The 21,477-nt window shown below is 37.7% G+C and overlaps 1 protein-coding gene across 1 annotated transcript in view; it reads right to left on the reverse strand.

Moving 5' to 3' along the window:
• LOC144442505 (gamma-butyrobetaine dioxygenase-like) overlaps positions 1–21,477 on the reverse strand; it is a 161,620-nt gene that overhangs the window by 55,069 nt on the left and 85,074 nt on the right. Inside the window, exon 7 of the mRNA XM_078131866.1 lies at positions 6,963–7,038. Coding sequence (XP_077987992.1) covers positions 6,963–7,038 — 76 coding nt within the window. The remainder of the gene's footprint in view (positions 1–6,962; positions 7,039–21,477) is intronic.

Here is a 21,477-nt window from a genome sequence, read left to right on the forward strand (position 1 = left end):
AAATCGACAGAGGAATTCACGCCAATAATTTTGAGTTACAAGCAACTTGACACAATATTAATACAGTAGAGCAGTCCTGGCTCTTTTAATTTAATCCATCTAACTCATCAAGTCGCACATTCTCGATCTATCAAAAAAAAAGAACCCAGACTAAGTATTAATTCATTTTATCTCATTTTATTGTATGTTTTTCTTGTTCTATTAGACCTATCTGCAGCGTTTGATACCATAGATCACGAAATACTTCTAAAGCGTTTGTCAGATCTTGGTATCAAAGGAACTCCTCTTACCTCACAGACAGATTTCAATCAGTTACAGTAAATGGGAAAATGTCACTTGCTCAATTGCTACGGTTCGGAGTACCTCAGGGCTCTGTCCTAGGACCTCTATTGTTTACTATTTATATTTCACCACTCGGTCAGATCATTCGCCGTCATAAACTTCAGTTTCACCAATTCGCCGACGATAATGAACTGTACTTGTCTTTTAAGAAATCCAACACCACCTCTGCCGTATCTTCTATTGAAGAATGTGTCAACGATATTAAAAATGGATGACGCAAAGTAAACTGAAGTTAAATGATTCTAAGACAGAAGTCATTTTAATTCGTTCCAAATTTGATCATTCGCCGTTGCCTCTCACTTCCATCAACATATGTTCAAGTGTTATTGAAACTACTTCATCTGCGAGAAACATTGGTGTCATATTTGATGACAATTATACATTTCAACAACACATAATTACCACCTGCTGCACCATTCACTTCCTCCTTCGTAAAATTGGACACATCAGGAAATACCTCTCTCAGGATTCTTGTGCCACCCTCGTCCATGCTGTCATATCATCGAAGCTGGACTATTGTAATTCCTTACTATATGGTCTGCCTGACGTTCACTTACAGCGCTTACAATGTGCCCAAAATACGGCAGCTAGGATTATTACGCGCACCAGGAAATTCCCCTATTCTAAAACAACTTCATTGGCTTCCAGTATCTCATCGTATTGTTTTCAAACTTCTGCTCTTCACTTATAAAGCCCTAAATGGAATCTCTCCACAATATCTCAAGAACTTAATTACACCTCGTTCTTCATTACGCACTCTTCGTTCATCGGATAAATGCCTTCTGCATTCACCCAAATGGAATCTGGTTTCCTATGGTCGCCGCTCCTTCTCTTCAGCAGCTCCTGAACTTTGGAACTCTCTACCCCTGGACATTAAAACCTCTCCCAATGTTAACATTTTCAAAAGACGCTTGAAAACCCACATATTTCAGAGAGCTTTTTCATCTCCTTTCTAACTCTAAGCGCCACTGAACATTGTTTTCTTTGGATATTTGGCGCTATATAAATGTATTAGATAGATAGATAGATATTCTACATCACTTGTTTATTATTGCAACTTATTCAATGTTGGAAGACGAGCCCCCTATGATTTGCAATGCCAGGAGGAATAGGATGTTCAAGTTAGGGTGTAAATATGTACACATGTTGGAAGACAATGACAGTAAGAATCAAATTGTAATTAGTACGAGTTATCTGCACACAGGTTAATTATATTCTTTTACTTGTGTATCTTCAGACAGGGGAATTTCCTCTATGCCCTTGCCTTTATGGCAGCCTGCCTTTTGCATGGTCTTGTCTAGGGCTGCCCAGTTAAAGGATTGCAACTACAGCAACAACAAATGCAAATTCAATTAGTGGTTGAAAGATGTGTGCACTTGATAAAAACATTGAAATACTTTCATGATAAAAACATGAGAAACTTTCTGCATTTAAGTAACCCCAGATAACACCACTAGACACAGCGCTAGCTTCAGTGCTAAGGGAGAATTAACAATTGACATATTGGTCAGAATAGCTCTGCTGTTTTTTTGAGCTTTTTTTTGTAACATGTAGAAGTGGTTCTGCTATTCAGCTCTTCAACTATCCAATTTTGTTTTATCAAAGTAATAAAGTGGTTAGTGGTTTTGTATGATAACTCACCCACACTATACAACATATTTAACACGTATATTTAACACGGAAAGTTGGTAAAATACTGTACTTTTTTAATATACAAAATCAATGTAGCCACCATTTTTAGAACAATTATATTCTTACCCCCAATTTTCATATTCATAACCCAATCAACTTGTCATGAACAGACTTATATCTGCTCATCCTAAGACACCTACATGACAAATTTCAACTCAATTGGCCCAGTAGTTTTGGAGAAGAATATTTTAAAGCATTTTTACTGTAAATTCTATTCTTAGACCTAACTTGCAAACTAATGACTAAGTCAATTTGTCTTGAACAAACTTATATTTGCTCATCCCAAGACACCTACTCAACAAATATCGACTCAATTGGCCAAGTAGTTTTGGAGAAGATTTTTGAAGCATTTTTACCAAAGATTCTATTTTTAGACATAATTTGCATAAAAAAGACCCACCAAAGATTCTATTTTTAGACATAATTTGCATAAAAATGACCCAATCAACTTGTCTTGAACAAACTTATATCTGCTCATCAAATGATACCAACACATCAAATTTCAGGTCAATTGACCCAGTAGTTTTGGAGAAGATGAAAGAAGAAAAGTTTATGGATGGACGACAGATGAAGGCTGAGAATCAACCTAACCCTTAAGCTCAGCTCAGCTGTCGATGGCAGTGGAGCTAAAAATTTGGTGTGTTGATCTAATTCAATGTCATTATACTTTTAGGGATATCCAAAACAATGCTCAAATCCCAACCTTACAACAATAGGCAATATTCTTGAGCGGAGTGATATGGCTTTAAATACATTTCAAAGCCCAATCATGCAGTGCGCAGATGTTAAATTTCAATATTCATAGAGTACATAAAGGTCATAGGGCAATCAATCAATCAATCAAAATAATTTGTAGAGCGCCAAAATCCAGGCAAAGTTCTGTTCAGGGGCGCTGGATGGTTAATCCACACCGTAGGCTTTAAAAAACAAATGTGTCTTCAGTTTTCTTTTGAAACAATCAATAGTTGGTGCAAGTTTAATGTCAGTTGGCAGTGAATTCCCGAGCTTTGGAGCAGCATAAGCGAAAGAAAGTCCACCGTAGTTGATTTGCTTGTAACTTGTTGTCGTAAGAAGGTTTTTGTCCTTTGAGCGTAAGGTGCGAGCTGGTATATACTTGTATAAGGTCGGAAATGTACTCCGGTGTAAGACCATGAATTGCTTTGTAAGTCAGGAGTAAGATCTTGTAGTCGATTCTAGAACGAACTGGTAACCAATGGAGTTTGATGAGAGTAGGAGTTATGTGTTCATATTTCTTTGACCGGGTGATGATTCTTGCAGCTGTGTTTTGTGCACGCTGAAGTTGGTTTGTGACTGATTCAGGGAGACGATACAGTAAGGAATTACAGTAATCAAGTTTAGTGGATATAACAGCATGAATTAAAGTACAGCAATCCGCACTTGAGATGTATTGACGTATAGATCCAATGCGGCGGAGGTGACAGTACATTGATTTACATGTATTCTTGATGTGCTGGTTATACATGTGGATATTGTCAAAGAATACACCCAAATTTCGTGCTGTTGTAACTGGTGTGATAGACGCAGAACCAATATTGACGGAGCGAACAGGATCTGGGAGCTGATTGAATTTTGAGCGAATAACAAGAACTTCAGTTTTGCTGTCGCTGAGCTGTAATTTATAAAGTGTCATCCATGCCTTGATATCATGGATGCAGGACTCCATACTGTGAATAGCAGTTGGTGAACCTTGATGGGAGAACGCAAGGTATAGCTCATTACCATCAGCATACTGATGAAACTTTAAGTTATGGCGACGAATCAGATTACCGAGTGGTGCTGTATAAATTGTGAATAAAAGGGGACCGAGGACGGACCCTTGAGGCACCCCGTATTTGAGAACTGAAGGTTCACTTGTGACGTTTTCGATTTTTACTGCCTGGTATCTGTTTTTGAGGTAGGATTCAAACCATTTCAATGGTGTACCCGTGATGCCAAGATTTCATAGCCTATTTAGGAGTAAACTGTGGTCGATTGTATCGAATGCCGCCGAGAGGTCGAGTAAGATCAGTATGACGTATTTTCCAGAGTCCAGTGATGTACAAATGTCACTATGAACTTTCAGAAGGGCTGTTTCGGTGCTGTGATACTTGCGGTACGCTGACTGAAGTGGCTCTAGAAGTGAATTCTCGTTGAGATAGCTGTTAATCTGTGAGGCAACTATTTTCTCAAGCACTTTGGACAGAAATGGTAGGTTAGAAACGGGTCGATAGTTCTTTAAAATGTTTTGATCTAGGGATGGTTTTTTCAGCAGAGGTGTGACAATGGCTGACTTGAACATGGATGGAACCTCAACAGTTTGTAGAGATAGGTTTATAACATTTGCAATGAATGGGAGAAGTGGATCAAGACATTGTTTCAGCAGTGATGTAGGAATCGGATCAAGAGAGCATGACTTGGTGGGTGATTGCATGATAAATTTCCTGACGGCATCAATATTGACTGGTTTAAATGTTGACAGAGTAGATGAGCTGAATACTTCACTAGAATCAAACTCTTCAACGATTGTTGTAGTTTCTAGAGTGGCCTGTATGTCTTTGATCTTCTTGGCGAAGTACTGTGAGAAACGTTCAGCGATGACACTTTGTCACTCCTCAAACAGTAAAGGGCAGACAGTGCAGTGTGGTGAGCTAAGTGGCACTATAGAAGACTAGTGTATAGTATGTAGTTAGCCAATCCATCAAGGATGCCAAACATAAGCGACATCTCCTTACTTTCTCACCAACCCACCCACACTTCTAGTAAGACAGTTAATACTTTGCTCAGAATAAGCCTTCAACAATGCTCGCATCCCAACCTTATATCAATAGGCAATATTCTAGAGTGGAGTTATACGGTTTTGAATACTATATCATTTTCTGCCAAATTTTTGCCGATTTTGACCATTTAACCAGTATACAAAAGTTTTGTAGGAACATAGATGTTGATATTTTGAATTTGTTTGTGATATAAATATTTTGTTTTATTTGTAATATGTCAAATAAACAACTCATGTTTGTTTTATTAGTAATTTATTACTTTAATCCATATTTTGGTAGTGTGTGACATTTGAATGTATGTTTAAGTTTAAGTTTAAGTTTATTTATTTTCTAAAGCGCCTTTTCTATTTAAAATATTCAAAAGCGCTGCACATAAAATACAAAAACATAAATAAGGTGAATGCTACAAAAACAAGTACACCGTTAAGACCCTTAAAATGTCAAATGTTAAAAGGATAGTGAATGGTCATTAAAATTATAGACTGAGACTTGTTATAAAAGCCTTAAAAAATGTCAAATATTAAAACGAACGTAAATGACCGCTAAGATAATATAAATTTTGTACTCTGAGTCAAATAACCAAATCACAATTCATGATACATTTTAAAGAGGTGTGTTTTAAGTTTTCGTTTAAAAAGTTCAAGTTCTGAAAGGTCTTTGAGTTCATCAGGAATGATATTCCATAATCTAGGTCCTGCAATGGCCAGGGCACGATCATTAATCTTGTTATAAGAACGGGGAATTACAAGATTTCTAACGGAGTTTTTGCGTAAATTATAACGAGGCTTATCAGGGCGGACAAACATGTCACGAATATAAACAGGTGCTGCGTTATTTAGAGCTTTAAAAACTGTGAGGATAACTTTAAAATCAACTCTTGCCTTTACAGGAAGCCAGTGTAACTCAATGAGAGTTTTGGAGATACTGTCTTACTTTCTTAACCCTTTAACCACACGTGCCACATTATTCTGAACTCGTTGCAACCTATCAAACAAGTATTGCGACATTCCAAACATTATGGTATTCGCATAATCTAGATGTGAAGTAATTAGGGAATGAACTAATGTTTCAGTTGCGCTTTGATTTAAATATTTCCGGATTTTTCAAAAATATGCTCCGAGAGCAGCATTTTTATATCAATTTGACTGCATAACACTCTGCTCCCGTTCTCAATCGAAAACGAGATGAAAATGTTGGTGTGTGGACTACTGTGCACTTAACACCAACATAACCAAGGATGTCATCCCCTACCCCTAGTAGAAGAATGCAAAGACACCCTTGTAGGTTTCTAAGTTCGATGTAAATTCTGCCTATTGGCAAATTAAGATCAGGAAATATTACAAAAAGAAAGCTGCTTTAATAACTACTGGTAATTATATTAACCCTCATTTGGCTGTTGCTATGGGCTTGGTCTTGTTGCTAAGGATATTTGCATACATTTTAACAATCTTGATTCACTTACCTACCCATTCCTGTTGTTATCTTTGTAATATACATCATCTTTTCACTGTTTGTAAAGGCGTGGTCTTGGTTGCTAGAGCCAGTTTCATCAATTATGTTATAACACCTCCAGAAACATCCCTACCAAGTTTCGGCCCCATTCATCATGTAGTTTTCCAAGATATGTTTTTGACAAAACTTGAAATTTGTTTAGTTAATTTGCATATCGTCTATGGGCTGGGCTCATCATGTTCTGAATTCACCTTCATCTACACATCCCCAGATGCATGCCATTAAATTTCAGCTCAGCCTGCTCAGTTATTTTGGAATTATAGATTTTTGCGCAAACAGATACGTGTTTAGACCTAATTTTTGCATATCACTGATGGGATCATCATGTTATGAACGATTCTTAATCTAAAAACTCTGCTCTTACACAATTTCAGTCCAATCTGCTCAAGACACTTGTTTTGGAGTTTAAGTTTTTTAAATACACATCTCTTATGCAATCATTTTCATTTGTTAATGAACAATTTCACAGCTTCACACAAAAAGTAATGCCCTCACCAAATACAAACTTAAGGCAATTGGTGTGGCGGTTTTTGAATTTAAGTTGTTCACACACACACAGACAGACAGACATTTCACCATGCTTATAGCACTACTGCACCTAAGCAGTTCAGTTGTGCTATAAAAGGGAAGCAAGTTTACCTTTGCAACTTGATTCTTTTCACGAGGTACATCTTTGACCATTGCAAGTCCATGCTCATTGATATCACAGATCCAGCTACAAAGAGATAAATGTACAAGGCGAAACATCAAAAATCAGTAAATTTATGTTAAGTTGACTAATTAATATATATCTGGATTTGATCTCATAGTATCTGACTGTGACAGTACCAAGTGAATTCAAACAGACATACATGCATACATACATACATACATACATACATACATACATACAGACAGACATACATACATACATACATACATACAGACATACACTACTGGAAGAAAAATAGTTCGGGTATATCGCGGTTAACTCGCGATTAAATCCCGAGGAAATTGGGGGGAGTCTTTCAATGAAAATGCACATAAAACAACACTAGTAAGCCTTATAGTAAATCGTTTATAAGTCTGAACGCTATGGTGGAATCGAAGTACGGAACCGAAATTTACATGATTTTACATATGTGGCCAGTCAAAGTGTAGCAAATGTGTAACATTTCATAGTAGAAAGTGCTGCAGTGGTGGTTGCACATTATTTGTGACTGATACACCTACAACCTCTGCGGGGAGACGCGATCCTGTCCGTAGTTAACATATGGTTAATATATTCTTTTAAAGTTAAATGGCATGATTAAACAAATCACATCTAATGGTAGTATCATTGGTAGGGAAGATTTGCAGGGCACTTTTTAGACTATCTTAGCACACTGTCATACATAGTTCACATCTTAAGAAGACAATATCATCTCATATTAGGATAGGGTGAAGATATTTAAGAAAAGTTTGAGATCATTACATTCCAACGGTCTATCGATCGAAAGAGCTCCGCTCCAGTCTTTTAACACTAAAAGACAGAGCTCCCAGGTTAAGCTAGCCCCAGATTTAGTATGGTGTGAGCGACAAGAGTACGGAAGTTTAGAAGGGAGATAGACGAAAACGCTTTCAGTGTTGACTGCATATTGAATGTTAATTATCACCAGTTTTGATTCACTGGACCCTTTTTCATACCACCTCATGAAAAGTATACCATTTCTGATACCAAGCAGCATAAAAAACAAACCCCTTTTGCATGGACCATCCCCGTATTGCCGTCTATGGGAATCCCCCCCCCCCCCCAGGGCAAGGTCGCACGTACTACTATTACTATTACTCTGTTTAGAACACATGGTATTTCATGAGTTTGAAACAAAGGACAAGTCTGGTTTAACATTCTGTTTATTTATTCCCAACGCTTCAACTGTTCACAGGTTTATTGGAAGGAAACTCTATGTTAAACCTGCATTAAATAAATAATATGAATATGAATATGAATTATATTATTTGACTCAAAAGACCCCAGACAGGATCGCACAGTTCAAATAATCTAATCCTTCGCAATACAAAATAATGTTTTGTGCTTATCATCTTGCATTAGATACATTTAAAAGCACAGAGATAGCCAACATCACCGTTTAATATTTCTATTTCTATCACAGACCCTGCGTATATGCTCTGAAAAGAGCTTTGAGAATAATCAAAATGATCACTCTACTTATACATTTGACCATATGAATTACCATGAAGACACCCATATGTACTGTTACTAGGTTAGGTGTGCGATATGTTTTGGCATATTTTGGCTCGATGAAATTACTTTATTATCATGATCATTTTTTCTTTTAGACGACAAGGACGCTTTAATGCACCAAGAGGAGAAGTTACACACTCCGACTGATACGTCAGCAGAGAAGAGAAACGGGGCTAGTACTGGTGGAAATGGAAGTACTAGCCAAAAGTCAGACAAGAGGGCAAGAGCTTCCCAAACACGTACAAGGGCAACAAAGAGCGAAGACTGCTAAAAAGGTATGGTTTATTGTACATCAGTAAAAATGGATGATGACATGTTTGTGTTAAAAATGTCCCGTGTATGATATGATATTTTACAGTATATGTAAAAGTCATGGTACATGCAATCACTCCTAGGAATGCAGTTTCACTATAGATTGATCAGTAAAGATACTAGTATGTCCAGCTGGGCTAGTTCCAAAATCTTTCATCGCATTGTTTATCTCGTCACACTCAAAAGAGAGCGAGGGTGCCACTGTCGTCTCAGCCCTATTACCCTATTGTTCATATTGTCAATGGGTTACTTCCTTCAGTCATAGTCAATATAAACTCAAGTCAGAACAGATCATCCATTGTATTGTGTGTGAATTCCACTGTCACTGTGCACTGGTCTTCCTTCACTACATTCTCATTCATCTGTACTCGGCGTACCAAACATATTCACATTTCACATGCGATCATGATGCAGTTCATAAAAGCCGTTTTATTTTAAAACTGATGCAAGACTGACGTTAATTGATTCATGGGGGAGGGGGTGATAAGAGTTCATTTCGTTTTGCGTGCGCCAAAATCACAATAAGAATATTTTCAATTGGTACCTGTAACTTTGGTTTCTTTAACATCAGACATAGCTTGGAGCCGAGTTGGAGGAATACCTGATGCCCCGTTTTTAAATGTATATACGTTGAATTTAACCGCCACCCAATAATAATAATAATAATAATTGTAAAAAAGCCAATTCATAATCCGCTTATTCTCTTAAGAGCTCTAGGCATAGACATGGAACTATGAACATTATGATAGAACATAGAAACACAACAGTTAAAACCAACCTGTATAAATTACGGAAATGTGGTAAATACACACAGCTCGAAAGACCCAATTCGAGGACGAAAAAGCATCAAAATTGGTAAATACAATTTCCAGTTAGAAGTAGATTATTCTTTGTTTTGGGAGAGGAAAAACGTTTTACATTTTGAGTTTGTTATTCTTGTCGATACTATGGTACATGAAGTCAAAATACGTGTATGGCAGGCGGTTCTTTTTTCCAATTCCGAAATGTCGTTTTAGGGGAGAAAACTCATAATAACTGTAGTGGTCTAAACCGTCTTAAACTAACTACCAAGAAATTATGTTTCCTATGCATCAGTTTTAAAATGACATGGCCTCGAAGTCGGATCATCAAGGATAGTAGTTATGAAGACACAGTCTGCCGTTTCACTTCCTGGTCTTGCCTAATTTGTGCTCCAAATTTCAGTGTTGATACACATATGAAGTCCTCATGTATTTAGACTCTAATATATTATCGACGACAAGGCACATAATGTGATTGTGAATCAATTTTAACACTGCCAAATATAGGGGCTTGTAATATTTCATAAGATTTGCCAAAATATAACAATTTTTTGACAATATATTCCTACCTGCAAAGTGTATAGAAACTACGCCTATTTAAAGAAAACCCAATCAATCAATCACTATTTTATGGGCCACCAAAAATGATATCAATTCCAGTGTACATGGATTGACACTTTGACACAATAAGTTGTATTAAAAATCATACAGGTATACTCACCAGGTAGCTGTCGAGAACTATTTATACTGAAACACTGTCATACCTAAACGACAGCATATTTGCAATTCGATGTGGAGGTTAATTTCTATTTCCATGCAGTATGAATTACAATGTCGTTGTCATACGTCAACCAGCATCTGTAGTACGTAATTGCTGATAAAGGAAATTTAGGTAACTCTGGTACCGAACACTGCCATGTAAATCTAGATTAGTATATTGGATAAGAATTGTAGAGGTAATTTACAGTAAGAAGTAATTCAAATTGGGCCGTAGGTTACACAGTTTAGAATGAAAGTTGTATTTGTGACAGCCCATGTCTGTTTTGTACTGCTGTTACATATTGTTTCACCAATGCTCTTTTGGTTTCTTGCAGCCAAAAATGACGTCTAAGAGAAATCCATACGGAAAACGTCCCTACCACCATCACCGCCACCGGCTAATCAACCAACCACGCCACAATCCACTCTGTCACCAATTCCACCGACACCTCCACTGGATAGGCCAACGACACCAGCACTGTCGACACCACGTCAGGATAACAGTTAGTCTGGTTCCCGACGACCGTATTGCGATTAACTTTCAATGGTAATCGCAATACGATCATCGGGAACCAGACTAGATAACAGTAAGAGTGGAGTTGGTATATTCTAACGAAATGTGGTATTCATAATCAGACAATCAATTTAACACTAATCGATTCGTGGTAATTTAGGACAATACCCCCACGCCCTCCCGTGAACATCCACAAATATGTTTAGTCTGTATATAATTTTCAGAAAATTTGAAAATTGCCCTGAGCTTACTACTGGCCAGGTCTGGTAGGGGTGTGTGATCCACGACTCCATTTTAAACCAATAGTGACCGCATGGTTGAATGATGAATCGGGAGTTACACATGCGCAGTCAACGTAACAATGCATTATGGGGCAACATTTAAGAACAAGTCACTGAGAATGACATAGTCTCTGCTATGAGCGGGTTTTAAGGTACTGGCAGTTTATGTTGTCATTTTCTTGATATCACTACTCTGATCATGCAACAACACTTGTGAACCTAAATCAAACAGACTTAGATATGTTGTGTCTGCTCGTTGGACATGGAACATGCCTACTCATGTTGTGTCTCCTTGTTGGACATGGGTCATGCCTACTCTTCAAGATGACGTGATGGAATAAACCATTCAACAATAAAGGATGGGTCAGGTACGGGGGGGGGGGGGGGGGGGACCTGTTCAAGCAGGTCTGAGTTATGGCTTTGGACATGGAAAATTCGCAAACAAAATGGCTGACAGGTGGCCATATTGGATCATATCATGACAAAAATGGATATGCACATGTATGTCATAAAACAATGTGCTAATGCCAACTTTGAATGAGATCTGTACAAGCATGTCTGAGTTATGGATTTGGACATGGAAAATTCGCAAACAAAATGGCTGCCAGGCAGCCATATTGGATCGTATCACAATGAAAATGGATATGCACATTCATGTCATAGAACACTGTCCTAATGCCAACTTTGAATGAGATCTGTTCAAGCATGTCTGAGTTATGGATTTGGACATGGAAAATTCGCAAACAAAATGGCTGCTAGGTGGCCATATTGGATCGTATCATGAAACAAATTGACGTGCATATGTATGCCATTGTATGTTGCCCCGTACCAAGTTTGAAAAAATTTCCAAGAATCGGCTCTGGACGGATGGACGGACGCACCGACAGATGGAACCCAATCCATAAGTCCCCATCCCGGACTTCGTCCGGCGGGGACTAACAAGCTATTCAAGGGGTGAAAATATCCGCAGGGGAATATTACGAAGTACATGCAGTCTAGAATTTATTAAAGAGTTCCATCCAGGTCTCCGTTTTTGATGAAAGGTATTGTTTTAAAGTGACAATTGGTCCACATCTTATACACCAAGTTTGTCCTTCTGAAAAGACACTACCCATTTTACAACTAAGGGTGAAAAAACCTGCCCTAAGGTGACACATATACATATACCACACAGGCGAGAATACCCTAAGAGGTCACACCACATGGCAAATGTTATAAATATTACCGGAAACCCAGCACTACGCAGAAAGTAAATTTCAATAAACTTGTGAACATCCAAGTATCTGAACTGATCGTACTGTAACTGTAATCTTTAGAAGTTTGAATGGGTTTCGACAATTAATGAATTTCAGCAAATTGATGCCATGTTAAAATTAAATGTAACATCTTGAAAAGTCGCAGTTCTAGTACAAAATTCAGTTTATTTATCTTTAAAGTTCCAGAAAGAAATTCTTTGCATAAAAATGAATTCCCATTACATGTATATTACAAAATAATATAACCTTGATATTGGTTGATAAATACTCAAGGTTCAAGGATTGGATTGGCACGCCGTTAAGGCCTGGTTACACGATGCAGCTTGTCGCATTTGATGAATTGTCCCGTGTAACCACTCCGTCGCAGGGCCTTGCAACGTTGTATGCAACGATTTGATTCATGGGTCGCAGCGTCGAACCGGGTCTTTAGGTGTAGCGCCGATCATACCTTGGCTCCGCGGGCATATAATCAAAAACTAACTTGAAGGCAATAATATGTACCGCCAATCTTAATTACATATGGGATAAAAGATTGAGAAAGAGGAATGTACGGAATATGGTCCACTTGTCATGACCCATGCCATGGAACTACATACAGTACGTTTGTGCAGTTTTCTTGATTTCTTAAATTTTGTACATTGTTGGATCGTGTAAACAGTGGACTCACTCATCTGGAGTGGACATCAGGAAATGGATCCTCGAAATGATTAAAGTTATAAAACTGATAAATTGCAGGTACTAGGAATTTGAGCAATAGGATAATGTCCACAGCAATAGCTACAATGAGTGGTATGCCGTATAACGTAGTAAGTGGTTGGCATAAGTTCGTCATGTACCAGCAAACTTGAATCAATAATATACCCCCTTGGTCAGGAATTGACATTCATGCACCTAATTTCAGTCTTCATCTCTTAGTATAACACCAAGACAATTAGTAAACTAGCACTGTTTTTTATAGTTGATTCCGTTTTATTAAGAGTTGCGATTTTGACGCATCAAAACTGAAATGAACCCCCACGCCACCCCTTGCGACAGAACGAACGGATTGCATTTATTTTCAGATGTTTTCAATGGCACTGTTCCCTAACTATTTTAAAGCATCAACTAAAATACTCTTTAATATTTAATGAAAACAACCAAAACGATTACATTTGTATTTAAAGAATTGAATGGACATAAATTTCAAACAGTACATCGATCGACAATTCATGAATAATCAAAGATGCAAAAGTCAACAAAATGAATGAAAGCATTTTTATTTTACTGTACACAGTGGAAACTTTATAAGAAACTAAACTGTCCAACGTATATTTACTATAAATAGCGATCAGACAGATGGTGTAGCAGAGATATTTCGGTTTTATATTGTAACTGATGTCTATTACAACAACTAGCAATGTATTTTTTCACAATGCTGTTGAGTTTTATTCACCTAGTGACTACGCTCGTCATAGTCTTAGTGCTAATGTGTACTCCTTATGACATCATAAAATCGCGTGGTCTAGGTGGGGGTAAATCCGAAGGGAAGTGACTGAAAAAAAGTCATTTTAAGGTGTTTGCAGATGCTTTTTAAAAGTTTTAAAACCAGAATGCATTTCACAAACATGTCATCTCGCAAATTAGCGATAGTGAATGTGAGCATTTTGAATCAACTTTAAGCTACATCTAGATTTAAACCTAGGGCATTGTAAAGAGTCTATAGTGGTCTGATTTGAACATATTCACATTTACACAGGGCAATTCTACAATTATACTATATGCGGAGCAGTTGAATTGACACGTGATGTTTCGTGTACGTGCTTCATGCAGATTGATAGTTGCATCAAAAGAAAAAAAGGGTTTTCTGCAATTTGTCTCAAGTTTCTTTCTTTACTTCATGAGTTGCCCAGTGTAAGGGGGTAGCAGTAGCCTTTGATGTTTACCGTGTCGAATGATGTTCAATGTTATCACCTCCAGATCTCTCTCTCTCTCTCTCTCTCTCTCTCTCTCTCTCTCTCTCTCTCTCTCTCTCTCTCTCTCTCTCTCTCTCTCATATATCAGATTTTGTTTACAATGCTTACTCAAACTAAATAAATAAATTAAATACAAAAATAATTTTTTTACTACATATAAATATATATATGTTAAAACGCATAAACGAAACAGTCAAATGTGTACTATGCTCAGTGCATGGTAATATGCTTCCATTTTGTTTATTGTTGTACTGCTATGGAAGTCACAAGTGAGAAATAGAAAACCAATATTTGTCCACATCAACAATATTCAAATTAATTGTGAACAAATTACGCAATAATGCCTTGGTGAAGAAATTACAGTCTATGCTAATGACTATGTCAAACTTTGTATTGCCAGCGAGGTGGGTTCCCATACTCTTGAAACACCACAATTGTTTTAGAACTAAAATGTTGGTTTATAATCAAATTTGGTGTCTCTATACCTTATGTGGTCTATATTCCACACATATTTCAATCTGACCTTACAAGTTCCTAGTCTGTAAGGTACGCCGTGACAGGGCGCCCTCAAACATAATAATAATAATAATAATAATAATGTTTGGTTCTTATATAGCGCTTTCCCACTTCATGCTCAAAGCGCTTTTTTAAAATTACAATTATTACCCCTGGCTCAGATCAGAATGGCGCAATGGCCCTTTAGTCTTCCTCAACTCCCCGGGGAGCATACAATCCATTGCAGCCATTTAAGCACATAGGATTAAAGCCTTCACATTGCAACCCACATCCTACCAGGTCCCCAGTTATACAGCTGGGTTGACTGAGGCACAGTCGTGGTTCAAATCTTGCCCAAGGACTTTAGCCACTCAGAAACAAACAGCAGGCAGCGACGGGGCTCGAACCTGCAACCTGTAGATTCCAAGCCGGTCACGCCAACCATTCACCCATCATGACTCCACTCAAACATCAGGCAACCCCTAACACAGTCCCTAGTACAGTCGTGAGAGGAGGCCGGTTAGGGCGAAACATCACGACGTATCTTACAGTCTAACAAGTTTCAAGTGAATAATTGTGGGTAAGAACTACGCTATGTCTGTATTGAATTTGCCGTGGCTGGTACAGTTCATATTGCTCAGAACGACTAAAAATTTTGAAGACTGAAATGTTAGTTTATCACCATTATCTTAGTCAAAATTGGCGTATTTGCCTTATGTGGTTCATAAATGGTAATGTATTTAAATTTGACACGTAATTAGAAAATCACTTAGACAGTCATGAGTGATGATGTAACAACGTATTGTGGTAAATGTGCATATGGCATCCATTCCCATTGGGGTCGAAAAATCTCAGAATCATCAATCTTTCAATCTTTTTATTTATTGTATTTTTTTCATGACTACTCATACGATGTACACTCCTTGATTTGTCGAGAACGTGTGTGCTTTTCTTTATTTATAGTATTCTGTCTTTGTGTTTTGAGGAAGTTTTAGGACTAGAAGGGAAGTGGGGTTTCACTTTCATGTCTAGTCAATAATGGGATCAAAGTCTCAGTATCCATTCCTGTAAAATAAAAAGAGACAAAATTTGTACCAAAAATGACAAAACTGCGTGTGGTGTGAAGATATTCTATTTGAACTCGATAAAGGTGTACAACATGTATGTACCGATGTAAAAAAATAAATAGATAAATAAAAAAAAAAAAAAAAAAAAGGGGATGGGTCACACTGTATTTTCCCAACCAAATCGAAAACTTCACAAACAAATGCATTTGGGTTTGTTTGGGTGTTTTTACATATTATGTTGTTGGTATTGTAAATATTAAATTCACAAAAATATGACATGTCTACATGTGATTCAATGCTAAAATCTGATATATAATATGATATATATTTTATTACCCGATCAAAAAAATGACATCACAAATTTTAAAGCAAATACAAAAAAGCAATCACATCGGATAACAGGAGTTAGAAAATAGCTATGCTAATCGTGTCTGACCCCTGAATCTAGCTGTTTCCCTCCAAAATGTATGTCAATGTACAGTTTAATGAGCAAGGTTATATGCCACTGCTAATGCTGGGTGTGAAGCATATGGATTTCTACTGGTCGATTTGAAACGATAACAACCAAACAAAGACAAGAACACATATTTCTTGTGATGTAGACCTAAACGTTCACTCCTAATTTTGAAACACTGGCCATGATTTTGTAAATCGTACAGATCTTAATTTACCAAAAATTTTAGCTGGCACACACACAATGGATCTAGTAAAAGTCACACTCTATTCATGTTCAAATTTTACATATGTACCTACCTTCATAAAACTGATAGTCGATGACGTTGAATTCTATAACGGCGAGTACACTCCTTTATTTTTGGAGATAAACAAACACGTCCATAATGGTAGTGGATTGGTGTGTATGTGGGTTTGAAGTAAAATCTCATCAACATACTAAAATTTCCATAGAAATACATAGATGATTAGCTGTAGCACATCTTGTCTCTGTATGATCAAGGAGGTACATGGATACAGCATCATTGCTGTGTAACTTGTACCGGCGTCTATGGGTGATATGCCGCAATGCGGAGACATAAATCAGAATACACTGCAATTCATATTTCTACAAAATCAACAGTAACATAAAAAGCCGAGATGGATGGATATTGACCTCAAATTGTTTTGTCTAAGAATGGCTGTCGTTGAACCAGACAATCGACGAGTGTGTGGTCGACAATACAGGACATAATTATCATGTGTACTGTACCGTTGGCAAAGCGAGGCACCACAAGCTGGCTGTTCCATTTTATGAGTATATACCCCCTCTCTCACTTTATGCACAGCACAGTACACTCGTGCTGGTCTGTCGATTGCAAAGACGGGTAAAGGAATATTTGTATCGAAAAATGACCAGATTTCACACACCCGGCTCACACGCTGCTTACTGTGAATTATTAAAGGTATTTGAAAACAAGGTTTCAGAATAGACATGGCATGAAGGTAGAGAATGAAGTGAGACATATTCGTAAGTAACACAAGCAGGACAATAACAATGCAATGGTAACATGCAAGGATGGGCCACAGGGCACCCAGGAACCATGTGACAAACAAAACAAAACAAAACAAAACAAACAAACAAATAAATAAATAATCGAATGAAATGACAAATGAACAGGCAAACAAACGACAAGTATAGGGACAAATAAAATAATTAAATAAACCAGCAAATAAACAGATCCTCGTGGGGTATACCTAAATACGTTTTTTGTACCCATCACTATACAAAAACACAAGGGTTCACTCAAGGTCTTTCTCTGTCCCTCTTTTCAAGCCTCAAAAAACACCCAAATCAATCTTAAATGACAATAAACACTCAGTATACGTAATTTACAGGACTCTGGCCTCTCGATTCAGCTAAAATGTTTACCCTTCATCGCACATGGACTATACATGCACAGTATTCATATGTGTTAATTATCGGCAACATTCCGGTATTTGAATTCAGTTTAAATACCCGCTTCATGCCCTCCGACCAAACACATGAGCTCTCACGTGGGGATGACCCTGTGTCACTTGTCCCAGGTTGATATTTATGTTGAAGAAGTTTGCCTCGAATTTGTGCACTGAAAGGAAATTTTTTGCCATAATATTTGCCCAGGGAGGGCGCTGTGGTATCGCAATCTACGGAAAGTGTGTGACTGTGCTCCGAGCTGTTTTTGTGGACTTTTGCCGAAATATATACAGGTCTGTGGCCTTTGAGCTCGTGAACTTATTTATAAACACTGTTGAATCATACCGTTGTAAAATTTTTGCCTGCTGGCGGTATATTCGTAGTCTTTGAGGAATTGAAACTCTGGTGTGTGTGTTTATCAACTGTGAATCATGGTTGCTGCCAACAGTGATGATGTCAAACCAGTCTTCATGGTTTTGAATGAGATTCACAGAAGTAATAGAGATGATTATTTGACAGAAGAAGAAGTGTACATAGCAGCTGCTTCAATCATAGAAGCAAAAAGCTTGAAATGTACTCAGTTCTCTAGAGGATTACGTAGAATATACTTGCAAGGTAGGTCAGAAAGGGCCAAACATTTGAGCACAGGCATGACGATCAGAAATCACCAGGTGCAACTGCAGGTGAAGAATCCCTTTGTTAAACAGCACGAAGGAATTCGCCTTACTGTAAAAGGCCTACCATATTCAGCTGACAACACACTCATTGGCAGTGGGCTTGCAAAGTATGGCTGTGAAATAACTGCAATCGATGACGAACGTTACGTGTAAATGGTAAACTAACGGACTGTAAAACTGGTAACAGATTCGTGTATGTGAAAACAATCAAAACGTCAATTCCGACTTATGGCATTAAAATGGGAAAGTTCGTCACCAGTATTTTTTACAGAGGTCAACGTGAACAACTTGATGGACAGCAAAGACAAGCAAGCAACATGGATTGCAGGAAAAGAAACTCCGAAGCCGATGAATGTACCAGTGCAGATAACATAGAGCTGAATATCCAACCAGCTGCTAACGTTGAAACTCTCTCTCCACAGTCAACTTTACGAAGAGATGAAATCGGTGTGTTGGAGACTTTTATCGATAACAAATTCCATGAAACAATTATGCCTTCCTTTGAGACTGAAGGTACAAGCGACCACTCCGTTGAAATTGACAACATCGCATACCCCTTCACTGATGGGGAGGGGGTAGCGTATGATGACAATTTCGTCGAAGTCAAAAACAAGAAGAAAAAGAAGAAGAAAATAAATAATAACAATAAGGGAATCGTGACAGGTGCATCAAGTAGCGCAAATGCATCAACATCAACTACCAATGATGAGACCAACGTGTGTCCCCGTAATAGGGGACCTGCTCGCACCCGCTCGCATTCATTGGATTTGACTTCCCAGCGCACAATCCTATCGATGTTTCAAGCTACCGATGGAGAAACGTTGATCTCCGTCTCAAAAAAGAGAACAGCGACCCCATTAAACCAGCCAGTCAGCACAGCGACCCCATTAAACCAGCCAGTCAGCAAGCGACGTGACACGTACCAAGAAATGTCAAGTGACTCTGACCAAAATGGATGACTAGTATAAATGTTGTATAACTTTTTTTACACACATTATGCTTAATAGCTATTTGAAAATGTTAATGTTAAAGGTTTGAGAGATATTATAAAGAGAGCAGCTGTTTTTAGTTGGCTCCGAAAGCAAAAAGTTGATGTTATAATTCTACAAGAAACACATGTTACTCAGGATATTGTTGTTGAATTTGACAGACAATGGGGTGGGGAGGTGTTTCATGCCTTTGGAAAGCGTAATAGCCATGGGGTCGCTATTCTAATAGCGCCATCGATGTACTTTAACTTGTTGAGTTGTAAGCAGGGTTCTTCGAGTAGAAAGATTCTTGTAAATTGTGAAATTGACTGTATAAAGTTTACTTTAGTCTCGGTATATGCTCCAAACTACTACAGAGAGCGCAACGCTTTTCTCAATGATATTTTTCAATGCCATTGGGTAAATGCAGTAGAAAATTTTGCACTGTAGGGGGAGACTTCAATTGTATTTTTGATGCATTCAAGGATAAGAAAGGAGGTCGGTTCGCTGAAGTCTCAAATTCTAAAACAGCATTATGTAAATTATGTAAAGCTCTAAAGTTAGTTGACATCTGGAGAGAGAGAAATCCCGAAATAATGAGATTTACATATTGGCAAAAAAATCCCCTCATTTTAACATGCTTAGATTATTTATTTACCTCGAAATTTACAAAAGAGTCAATAGACAGTTGTGTAATCAAACCCTCAATTTTAATCGATCATCGTGCAGTTATACTGACGGTGAAAAATAGTCTCGAGAAGCGAGGCCCAGGTGTTTGGAGGTTTAACACAAGCCTGCTCAACGATGATGTATACAAAGAAAAAATGTGTGACGTCATTACAACCTCCATTAATGAATGCAATGATAATTCTTTCAGTTTGCAACTCACCCTTGAGTTTTATAAAGCACGAATACGTGAGTTTACTATATCTTACTGCAAGGAAAGAATGATACAACATAATCGTAAACTGAAATATCTCTTGAAGCTATAGAGGTTTTGGAAAACAATATTGACAAATCACTAGACCCTAATGTACTTCTTGAATACGACGAGAAAGTAAAGAAAGAAATAGAGGAAATTTATCAAGAAAAAGCAACGGGTGCTAGAATTCGTGCTCGAGCGAATTGGTATGTTCAAGGTGAAAGGTCAAACCGTTATTTTCTAAATCTTGAAAAATGTAATGGGACAAAACATACTATCACTAAATTGAAAAATGGTGATGTGGAGGTCTCGACTCAACGAACGATACTTTCGATAGCTCATGATTTTTATACAAATCTGTATACTAGTACAAATGTTAATGATGTTGATATTGAGCAGTATTTGGACAGTGTTCACTTAGAGAATTATCTTTCCGAGGAAAACAAGGACACATTGGATAATCCTATTTCACTGGGTGAGTGCAAATCGGCAGTTCTTTCAATGAAAAGTGGTAAAACTCCAGGTTACGATGGGCTACCTGCCGAGTTCTACAAGGAATTTTGGGATGTTTTAGGTTTTGTAGTATTTGGCTCGATTCAGGAAGGACTGGGTAAAGGTTTTTTGTCGGAATCTCAATCCGTCGCTATTCTAAGACTTCTTTTTAAGAAAGGGGATCACAGTGATCTTGGTAATTGGAGACCTATTAGTCTTCTAAATACTGACTATAAGATTCTTGCATGTGTGTTGGCAAGACGTTTGCAGCCTATGATGAATCACGTTATACATACAGACCAGACTGCTCATATCAAGAAAAGATTTATTGGCGAAAATGTAAGGCTGATTTACGACGTCATCTCTTTTACAGACACTGAAAACATGCCTGGCGCTGTCTTATTCCTGGACTTCTGTAAAGCCTTTGATTCTGTGGAATGGAACTTTCTTTGTAAAGTCTTAAAGAAGTTTAATTTTGGTACCACTTTCTGTTCATGGGTAAAAACAATCTATTCTAATTGTAAAGCTTTTATCATAAACAATGAAG

This window comes from Glandiceps talaboti, chromosome 11, assembly GCF_964340395.1.
Source record: "Glandiceps talaboti chromosome 11, keGlaTala1.1, whole genome shotgun sequence".
NCBI classification, from domain to species: domain Eukaryota; kingdom Metazoa; phylum Hemichordata; class Enteropneusta; family Spengelidae; genus Glandiceps; species Glandiceps talaboti.